Source organism: Barbus barbus, assembly GCF_936440315.1.
Source record: "Barbus barbus genome assembly, chromosome: 36".
Lineage (NCBI taxonomy): Eukaryota > Metazoa > Chordata > Actinopteri > Cypriniformes > Cyprinidae > Barbus > Barbus barbus.
The window spans coordinates 28,256,643-28,267,645 of record NC_136714.1 but is presented as its reverse complement, the minus strand read 5'-3'; the positions used below and the strand labels follow the sequence as shown (position 1 = coordinate 28,267,645).

General features: G+C 40.0%; 1 protein-coding gene across 1 annotated transcript in view; it reads left to right on the top strand.

The window, feature by feature from the left end:
* Positions 1 to 10,662, top strand: part of LOC306856164 (nucleolar protein 14-like) — an 11,668-nt gene extending 1,006 nt beyond the window's left edge. Inside the window, exons 2-18 of the mRNA XM_079395216.1 lie at positions 1 to 129; positions 326 to 467; positions 558 to 697; positions 2,005 to 2,139; positions 2,243 to 2,365; positions 2,440 to 2,571; positions 3,110 to 3,419; positions 4,603 to 4,733; positions 5,865 to 5,950; positions 6,116 to 6,251; positions 6,349 to 6,450; positions 6,596 to 6,749; positions 7,291 to 7,450; positions 8,624 to 8,771; positions 8,846 to 8,964; positions 10,086 to 10,241; positions 10,322 to 10,662. The exon at positions 1 to 129 is cut by the window's left edge and continues 6 nt beyond it. Coding sequence (XP_079251342.1) covers positions 1 to 129; positions 326 to 467; positions 558 to 697; positions 2,005 to 2,139; positions 2,243 to 2,365; positions 2,440 to 2,571; positions 3,110 to 3,419; positions 4,603 to 4,733; positions 5,865 to 5,950; positions 6,116 to 6,251; positions 6,349 to 6,450; positions 6,596 to 6,749; positions 7,291 to 7,450; positions 8,624 to 8,771; positions 8,846 to 8,964; positions 10,086 to 10,241; positions 10,322 to 10,418 — 2,400 coding nt within the window. The 3' untranslated portion in view covers positions 10,419 to 10,662. The remainder of the gene's footprint in view (positions 130 to 325; positions 468 to 557; positions 698 to 2,004; positions 2,140 to 2,242; positions 2,366 to 2,439; positions 2,572 to 3,109; positions 3,420 to 4,602; positions 4,734 to 5,864; positions 5,951 to 6,115; positions 6,252 to 6,348; positions 6,451 to 6,595; positions 6,750 to 7,290; positions 7,451 to 8,623; positions 8,772 to 8,845; positions 8,965 to 10,085; positions 10,242 to 10,321) is intronic.
* Positions 10,663 to 11,003: the final 341 nt, after the last annotated feature.

The following is an 11,003-nucleotide window of genomic DNA, read 5'->3' as shown; positions in this document are numbered from 1 at the left end:
GAGACTCTCCTGAAGGAGTTCAGAATGAAAGACAAAAACAACAAGTTCATCGACAGACGCTTCGGTGAATATGACAGTAAAATAACTCCTGAGGAGAAGATCCTGCAGAGATTCACGCTGGAGAGACAGGTGACACGTCTCCGTCATCCCTGACGAGAACTAGAACATCTGGAACAATAGCTACAACTGTGACAATAACTATAACGACAACTGTAACTGTAACATCTGGAACAATCTGTAACACAATATCTGTAACATGTACTGCAGCATTACTGATCATCACTGATGTGTGTGTGTGTGTGTGTGTGTGTGTGTGTGTGTGCAGCGCACTCACGACAGCAAGGACTTGTTTAATCTGAACGAGGAAGAGGAGCTGACCCATTATGGCCAGTCTCTGGCGGAGATGGAGAAGATGACGGATGTGATTGACAGCGACAGCGACTCTGAAGAAAAGGGCCTGCTGTCAGGTGATGCGTTTAAACATGAATGATCATCACTTAACAATAGCCATTCAGTGTTCCAGTCAGTTACTGATGTGATGATGGATGTGTCTGCAGCTGAACTGACCGCCACACATTTCGGTGGTGGTGGAGGTTTGCTGAGGAAGAAGAGCGCTGGAGATGAAGATGAAGAACACAAGCCCAAATCACGGCAGGAGCTGATCGAGGAGCTCATTATCAAATCCAAACAGGAGAAGGTCAGAAAGTGTGTCCTCAAGTAATAAAGTGTTACTTTACTGTGATTAAACATCATCCTGTCTCATCCTTAAACATCTTCACACAAAGAACAATAACTATATATATATATAACGAAATCTATAATAGTTACGATAACTGTGATAGTTGCAACTATAACTGTAACAAGGATAGCAATTATAACAACAGATATAACTATAAGAACAGCTGTAAAGTTAACTATAGCAATATCTATAATGAGAGCTGTAACAATAACTGTAATGGTAGCTTTAACAATAGTTGTAATAATTATAAAGATATATATAAATAGAAACTATAATGACAGCTGTAACAGTAACTGCAACAACAGCTGTAACGATAAATTCAGCAACAGCTGTAACGATAACTACAACTGCGATAATAACTATAACATCTGTAACAATAACTACAACTGTGACAATAACTATAACATCTGTAACGATAACTAACTCTAACTATACCAACATTTGTAACAATAACGACAGATGCAACGATAACTTTAACATCTGAAACGATAACGACAACTGTTACGATAACTGTAACGATAACTATAACATCAGGAACAATAACTAAAATGATATCTGTAACGATAACTAGCTAAAAATAGTTGTAACAATAACTATAACATCTGTAACAATAGGTAACGCTTTATTTTAAGGTGTCATAATACAGAGTAATGACCTAGTTAAGTACTTAGTAGTAGCCGTTGTACTTACATGAAACAAAATGTACTTACCATGTAACGGATGTTATGTTATGGAACAGCCTGTAATTACAGTTAGTAATTATGTAGCTGTAATAGGCAGCTACTGTTACACATATGTATCAGACCGAGTCTGTTACACAGCTACTAGTACACTTAAGTACAATCCTGATACACTTTATTTTAAGTAGCTTATGTCTGTGTACTTACATTTATAATTATGTTGTATAAAGTCTGCAACACATATGTAACAATATTTTGGTTACACGAGTAGCTGTGTAACAGACTCGGCCAATAGTTGTAACCATAACAAACAATATTTTCGTCCACACTTTGGACGATGATAATGTTCTGTTTATTATAAGTGTATTTTGTCGTCTGCCACTGTTACTGCTCAAGCTCTTTAGTTAACAATATTCTGATTGGCTGTCAGTGTTTTTATGATTCATCGGCTGGAGAAAAAAGCTCTAAAAGTGATTCCAACAATATCGTTCCTCGTTGTTATTGTTATAGTAGTAGAGTTAGAGTGATTATTAAACTTTATGGTTGTGAGCGGTTCTTTAACGCTGATGCTCTTGATCTTCTCAGCGCGAGCGTCAGACACAGAAGGAGGAGGCGCAGGAGCTCACGGAGAAACTGGATCAGGAATGGAAATCCATCCAGAACCTTCTGGCCCACAAAACCCCGAAAGCAGAGAGGAAAGACGAGACGGACAAACCCAGGGTACTGAAGCTCCTGTGTCCAAACACTGATGCTGTTTCTGAGCGTGTGCTGCTGTTCCTCACTCTGACATGTGTGTGTGTGTGTGTGTTTGTGTGTGTGTCAGCTGGACCAATATGACGTGATGGTGCGGGAGCTGGGCTTCGAGATGAAGGCTCAACCGTCAGAGAAGCTGAAGAGCGCAGAGGAGCTGGCCCGAGAGGAGAAACAGCGCCTGCAGACTCTGGAGGTACTGAGCTCCTGCTGCTGGACACCTGAGGATGAGGAAGAGGAAGACCTCACCGATGTGTGTTTGTGTTTCAGGCTGACAGACTGAAGAGGATGTTGGGAGACGCAGAGGAAGAGGCTGTTCAGACCAACACACACATCTCTGCTGACGATATGAATGATGGATTCATACTGGATGGAGATGACCGCAAAACACTCGCTTACAAGGTCAGAAACACACTCACACACTCGCCGTAACTAACCTAAAAATCATATGTGACCCTGGAGCACAAAACCAGTCATAAGGGTCAGTTTTCAGAAATAAATAATATTTCCATTGATGTATGATTTGTGATTTTTGTCATAAAAGAGAAATGTATAATTTTGATCCATACAATGTATTGTTGTCTATTGCTACAGATATACCTGTGCTACTCATGACTGCTTCTGTGCTGCAGGGTCAGATATGGCAACGTACACCTGCTCATTCACTATTATTGCTATATTTAGCTGTCAATTTAATGTATTATTTTATTCACTTATTTGTTTTTATTATGCATTTTGTACATTTAAAACATTACATGTTATAAATGAAAATATTTAATTTAGAAAAAAATGTAATGAAAGTACTGTAAAATAATTTAAAAATGGTTCAAAAATGTATTTGTTTCATTACTAGTTATTAATTAATTTCCATATGATGTGTATGATTTAAATGTTCATGTATGTAAATGAGTAACAGACACATGATTCTCTCTGTCTGCAGGACGGTAAATGGAACATCGAGGAGGAAGAGAAAGAGGATGAAGATGGTGATGAAGAGGGAGGAGAGGAGGAGGAGGATGCTCCTGAAGATGATGCTGATGCTGATGATGATGAGGGTGAAGAAGAAGAAGAGGTGGAGGATGAGGATGATGATCACTGTGACCTGCAGTCAGATGAGGGCAGTGAGGATGAGGATGGTCAGGGCGCTGAGGAAGAGCAGGTCGGTGCTGAAGGGCCTCCAGCGGAGATTGAGGAGCAGAAGAAAGCTGCACAGGAAGCAGCCAGAGCAGAACTGCCATACACCTTCACAGGTAACACAGTCACATGATCGTCATGAACTCACCTGACCTGCTGTTAGTGCATGTCTGAATGAATCTGTCCTGAAGACAAGTCTGTTTAGGGGTCAGAGGCCAGTTTAGGACAGTGGTCGGCAACAGGCAGACGTTTATTTTGATAGCAGCTGGTTCTGAAATAGATCTGTCAGTACTCAATCACTTCGTCTTTACTGATTTTGCATTCAAAATAAAAGTACGAGAATGTTTTTGCAGCAATGTTTTATTTTGCGATGAATTGAGAGCTTTTAATTTGAAAAGTTCTGAAAGACATTCAGAAGAGTCTGTGTCTGTGCTGCTGTGTGCAGAGCTTGCTGTCGGTGCTTCAATATTGTGCTTTCGTACCTCTGTTTGGAGCAGAAAGGCCACTTTGAATGTGCCATGCTTCGTCTCGTGGTGCCATCTAATATTATATTCTTCGCAAACAGCGTCGACTTCAGTGCAGATAAGACACACCGGCTTTGCATTCACAAAACTAGGTTGGATGAACGCATAGTTGTCTTTCCATTCTTCTTTGTATGCCCTATTTTCGCTGTCAACGTTCCTCTTTAGACTCTATGATAGTGGCATTTTCTTTCACCAGCTAGCTCAAATGTTTACGTCACTCTGCACACAACGTAATAGCGTACCTCCAGCATGCAAACAATTTTAAAAAATGCAGTTTAGTACGTGAGCATGCCAAGGAATAATTCTGAGTGTAAAAGTAATTACTACAATAAGTTAGGCTCCATTGTGTAACAAGCAAATGAAAATGATACACATTTATTATTCACGATATGGAAAGAGGAAATAAAACAGTTCGTTAAGAGCATGACTCAAACATGCCATTAATGGGCTTGGTCAAGGAGTTATTTTATCCATTCTGCATCTCCCACATATGTGTGTTTTAGCAAGGCCATCTGTGATGGAAGTTGGTGAATGAAGATACTTGCCAGGTTACGTGTCACTGCTTTGCTTTATTAATTTATCCAGTGTAAAACCTGGACACTGCTACACAAATGTGGCTTTTTGTTAATGACTTTCCCACTACAGGCAATTCTAGTAGCATTTTTCAGCAATTAATGTCTTAAATTATTCTGGCTGCCTTCTAGTGGTGAAAATGTCTTTTTGGCCCGATTCCAAACTTACTTACTGTGTGTGTGTGTGTGTGTGTGTGTCTCAGCTCCAGAGAGTTACAGTGATCTGAAGGCGCTCCTGCAGGGTCACGGATCAGAGCAGCAGCACCTCATACTGGACAGAACGGTCAAGTGTAATCATCCCAGTCTGGCCGCAGGAAACAAAGCCAAACTACAGGTCAGAGAGACACCAAACCCTATTTCATTTGATTTTGTTACATTTTCTGTTTTTTTATTTTATTTTAGTAAGTTTTAGTTATTTTGTTGCATTTTTGTCATTTTCATCTTTTTTTTTTGTGTATATAGTTTTTATTAATGTTTAATTTTTTTCAGTTTAGTTATCTGAGTACATCGTTAAACTTGCTAAGGCAACTAGCTGAAATAAAACATATTATTCTTAAACGTTTTTGTCCAGGATTGCTTTTATTTGATTAGTTTCTTATTGTGTTCTTTGCTCTTTGTCTTTTGTTATATTTACAGTATATTGTCTTAAATTGTTGTTTGCCTTTGTGTAAAGCTTTTATGTATAGCGCCTTGAGAAAGTAAGATTTAAAGGTGCTATATAAAATAAAATCTGTATTATTATTATTATCATGGGCGACATTAGGGGGGGGGGGGCACATATCGTCAGTCATGGAATCTCTGATGTCAGCGCAGGCCCGGTTGTACTAGACGCTGCTAAATACCCTCAAACGAAAGCAAAAGCAATTAAAAGATCTAGCAAACTATCTGATGTGTTTTTACAGCGTTGAGCAATGAATCCAATCAAAGACATATCAGTTGATTTCTTCAACATAATGGCCAATCAGAAACATTATAGTTTTAAGAATTCACTCACAGCTGAAAGAGCCGGAGTCGTGAATCCTCTCATGAGTGCAGACGTGATGTAAATAAGAGATTCATTCGTTTAGAGAGCTTGAATGGCTCAGTGATTTATTCTGGAAGCGGCCCTGGCCAAACTTCCACAGACAGCGCTGTCCTGAGCGAGATCCAGTTCATGGACTAAAAGCATGTGTAAACTTTATTGAGACCGGGACATATTAGTAATTTCATTTCCAGTAACGGATGGTAGAAAGTTCAGAAATGAAGGGTATGTGGTTCATGACAGAATAGTCCCACAACTGATCGTTTATTCTGTCCTCACATGTCTCAGCACAATGATTCAAAACGGACACATTTCAAGTGACACGGGAAAAAGACACGGAAAACTGAAATTAACATCAGGAAGATGTTAACAATAGATGTCACACAGTGTGTTGTGTGTGTGTGTGTGTGTGTTAAATGTGATTGTGTTTTATTCTGTGTTCAGAAGTTGTTCGGCTTTCTGCTGGAGTATGTTGGTGAACTTGCTACCCAGAATCCTCCTGATCTGAGAACCGTCAACGCTCTCGTCCCGTGAGTAACACACACACACACACACACATTCCCGCACGCATCCGTGCACACACACACACACACACACACACACACACACACACATACATACACACACACACACACACACATACATACACACACATCTTACGTGAGCTTATCCATATGCTCGTGTGTGTTCTGCAGTCAGATCTGCGGTCTGTGTCAGATGTTTCCCGAGGCCGCTTGTAAAGCCGTGCAGACGTTACTCAGCGACAGCAGCTACAGCATGGAGAAGACACTGGAGGTCAAAGGTCGAGCGCCGATGCCTGATCTGGACATGGTGCGCTGATGCACTGACACAGGTACACCGATACAGAGACGAGAGGCTGACCTTGAACTCATCGTGTGTGTGTGTGTGTGTGTGTGCGTGTGTGCAGCTGGTCCTCCTGAAGATCACGGCACTGCTCTTCCCCGCGTCAGACTTCAGACATCCAGTGACGACTCCAGCGTTCCTCTACATCAGTCAGGCGCTCACCAAGGTCTGTGTGTGTGTGAGTGTGTGTGTGTGTCTGTAATAATGAGTTGATTTTTTTGTTTTAATCTTACAGATGCTTTATAGACATCTTGTTCACCCAAGACTTTATGACTTAATGTGATGACTCTGTGTGTGTGTGTGTGTTTCAGTGTGTGGTGCTCTCTCTGGAGGACGTGTGTAAGGGTTTGATCCTCTGCTGTCTGGCGCTGGAGTTCGTCTCTCTGTCTCAGAGGTTTTTCCCAGAACTTATGAACTTCCTGCTGGGACTCCTGCACCTGACAGTCTCCGACAAACACAACATGGGTACTGCAGCGTGTGTGTGTGTGTGTGTGTTTGTGTGAGTGTATAAGTGTGTGTTTGTGTGTGTGATTGTGTTTGCTTGTTTGCTTGTTTGCTTGTTTGCTTGTGTGTGTGTGTGTGTGTGTGTGTGTGTTGACGTGAGCAGCAGGAATCTGTGTCTGTGGTGTGATATGGTGTGTCGGGGTGGAGTGTCACATCTGCCTCTGATGGGAAATTTTCTACATTCTCAAGCATCCAGTGAGATTTTCCTTCATCTGCTCAAACATAACGAGCTGCTCATGTGGAAACAGGAAGAGGAATCTGGGTGTTTCCTGTCTGCTCATGTCCATGTTCAGTCTGAGCGTTTGATTCTGAACAGCTGTCCATCATGTTCACATGACCATGATTGTGTGTGTGTGTATAAGTGTGTGTGTGTGTGTGTGTAAGTGTGTGTGTATATATAAGTGTGAGTGTGTGTGTATATATGAGTGTGTGTGTGTGTGTGTCTTGTGCTGCCATTAACACTTGTTCTGACTGCCGTGTGTGTGTGTGTGTGTGTGTGTAGGTTATACGGTGATGAGTCCGTTCAGACGGCAGGGGAAGAGCTGTGATCTGCTGGTTCTGAAGGATCCAAATGTGTCTCACAGCTGGAACAGGAAACCCATTTCACTGCACACAGCTCACAGAATCCCAGCCCAGAGTCCAGTGGAGAGAGACCACTACAGGTATACACACACACATCCTTTGTTTTAATGTACATATTTGTCAATTAGTGTTTGTAATGTAAAAATGTGATCAGATGTGCGACATTTTGGGAGAAATCCAGTTTGGCATTTACTCAAGGCATTGTGCTTCGTAAGGAAGTGTAACAGTCTGGTGTTTAAGATGCTACAGAACACCTTCCCCAGGTTACTGTTCACACAGATGCCTCGGTAGTTGTTGGGGTCTAGTTTATCTGCGTTCTTGTGAATGGGACTCACTCACTCTCTGTCTCTCTCTCTCTCACACACACACACACACACACACACACACACTCTCACTCACTCACTCACTCACTCACTCTCACTCACTCACTCTCTCTCTCTCTCTCAGACACACACACACACACACACACTCTCACTCACACACACACACACACACACACTCTCACTCACTCACTCACTCACTCACTCTCTCTCTCTCTCACACACACTCTCACTCACTCACTCACTCACTCACTCACTCGCTCTCTCACACACACACACACACACACACTCACTCACTCACTCTCTCTCTCTCTCACACACACTCTCACTCACTCACTCACTCACTCACTCTCTCTCTCACACACACTCTCACTCACTCACTCACTCACTCACTCACTCACTCGCTCTCTCACACACACACACACACACACACAGACACCAGTTATTGATTATATTATTGATTGAAACAACAGAAATACAAAGATCATTCTTTTCGATAAATTTTAAATCCCTATTTATTTCTTGCTTTGTTATTTTTATTTCTGATGCACCTTTTATTACTTTTTAATCACTTTTATGTAAAGCACTTTAAATCACACTTGTGTATGAAATGTTTGGTGACTTTCTTTTCTTGAGTCTTAATGTAAAATGCATTATTATAGGTGTTCATAATGTATGTCTGAAATATGTCATTTGTCATGTATTTTAATGCATTACATTTTCGAAAGGTGCAACAATGAATTGATTTATTATGACTGTGGTTACAATTATGCATGAGATCATACAATGCATTTATTACAAGGCATAATTAATGCATTCAAATACTAATGTAATGCACTATATATAAATGCTTGAAGTCAAGTGTTAGCAGGTGTTCTGTAATGCATGGCCAGCGATTGAATCTCTTCTGCATCTGCTGTGTTTGTGCTTCAGGCTGTCGCTCATTGATTCCTGTCTGGATCTGGTGAAGAGATGCACGTCGCTCTATAAGGACCTGCCCTCATACGCTCACATCTTCCAGCCAATCAGAACGCTGCTTCTCAAGCATCTTCCTGTCCAGAGTTACCCCGCCCCTATCCAGGTTCAGTATCTCGTTACCCCTCCGCTTCACAATCATCAGAGCGTTACCATTCATCCTGATGTGTTTGTGTGCAGGATCTTCACAGGGAGATCTTAGACGCCATTCCTGAGAAGCCTTCCCAGCATGCACCTCTGCTGTTCAAGAAGAAGAAACCCATCCCGCTGAAGCTCTTCACACCGAAAATAGTGCAGATGTGAGTGAAACATGAACGAGAATCATTTCATTCTGACACAGTTCTGTCCTAGACAGTCTGATAGCACTATATGTGTCCCTGCAGCACAGAAGCAGTCATGAGTAACACAGGTATATCTGTAGCAATAGACAACAATACATTGTATGGATCAAAATTATACATTTCTCTTTTATGACAAAAATCATTAGGATATTAAGATCATGTTCCATGAAGAGATTTAGTACATTTCCTACCGTAAATATATCAAAACTTCATTTTTGATTAGTAATATGCATTGCTAAGAACTTCATTTGAACAACTTTAAAGGAGATTTTCTCAATATTTAGATTTTCTTGCTCCCTCAGATTCCAGATTTTCTAATAGTCTGACAAATATTGTCCTAAAAAACTGTTTTGCTGCTTAATATTTTTGTGGAAACAATGATACCACAAACATTTGTATACAATTTAAAAAAGAGAGAGAAATTAATAATTTTATTCATCATGCATGAAAGTTATAAAAAGTGAGTGAAGACATTTAAAATGATTTCTATTTAATAAATGCATTAACAAATTGACTTAATATATAAATATATGCTGTTCATTAAACTTTATATTTATCAAAAAATCCAGAAAAATAAAGCGTATCACCATTTCCACACAAAATATGAAGCATTTATTTCATCATTGATAATAATCAGAAATGTTTCTTGAGTCAAATTGTAATGATTTAAAAAAAAATCATGTGACACTGAAAACTGGAGCAATTCTGCTTTACATCACAGGAATAACATTACATTTTACAATATATTAAAATGGAAAACTTAAAAAATTTTTTTTTTAATATTTCACAATATTGCTTTTACTTTATATTGATTAAATAAATTCAGTCTTGATGAGCAGAAGATATTTATTTCAAAATCAATAATTGTAATGTTTCCATACTTTTTGGCAGGTATTTTTTATTAATAATAACAATTCTATTAATACTGTATTATAATATGTTTTATTATATTGTTATCATGATTATTAAAGGCTGCTTACAGGACGATAGCATGTATTATTACAATATAAGATGTGTGTTTTAATGTGCTAAAGCATGTATTTTCTAATGTACCGAACGAATCCTGGTTTCTCCTGCAGTCTGGATTACGGTAAAAAGCGAGGGAACACGAAGGAGGAGAAGGAGCGCGAGCGGCTCCAGCACAAATACAAGCGAGAGTTTAAGGGAGCGCTGCGGGAGATCCGGAAGGACACGCGGTTCCTGGCCCGCGAGAAACTCAACGATGTGATGAGCAGGTCAGTGTTTGTGGAGGAGCGTCAGGTGACCGTGCTTCATCACGGCAGTCTCTGACTCTGCTCTTGTGTTTGTGCATCAGGGACTCGGAGAGGAAGAGGAAGGTGAAGGAGCTGTATGGCAGTCTGGCCACGCAGGAGGGAGAGTGGAAGGCCCTCAAGAGGAAGAAGAGGAACTGATTCTGTCATGAACTGCTTTAGATATCTGACAGATTATGAGAAATAAAGCTTTGCAGTGAGATTCTTTCTTCATCTGATGGAATCCATATTTTTTTAAATGTGTTGCACTGCAAAAAAATATATATTTTGTATTTTTCTTGTTTTACAGTACAAGCATCAAAACTGTTCAAAACAAAAATACAAAAAAAACTATTTTTAATTTTGATATAATACAGTTTTAATAACTGTCAGTGCTCATTAATTACGAAACGGTTTCAGCTGTAAATCAGTTGTCATTAATCAGCTCAATTTTGGTTTTTATCCAAATGAATAATATTAAGGGACCAATTAATGCAGAAGCTCCAGGAATAAAGGAGCACAAGAGGAAAAAACGTTCATTTTTCCATCCTTCAGCAGCTCAGAATAACTGAAGCGTTATAAGCATAACAAAACACAGAACAGAGACACGTGTGCATTGAACTCCAGCTTTATTTAGTGCCTGGTTTACAGGAGACGTCTCAGCAGGCCTGGTTAACTCTAGTTTAGCAGGTCATGGTTTAGTGGAGGCTGATCTTCAGGCTGTCTCTACAGTACGAGACACAGATG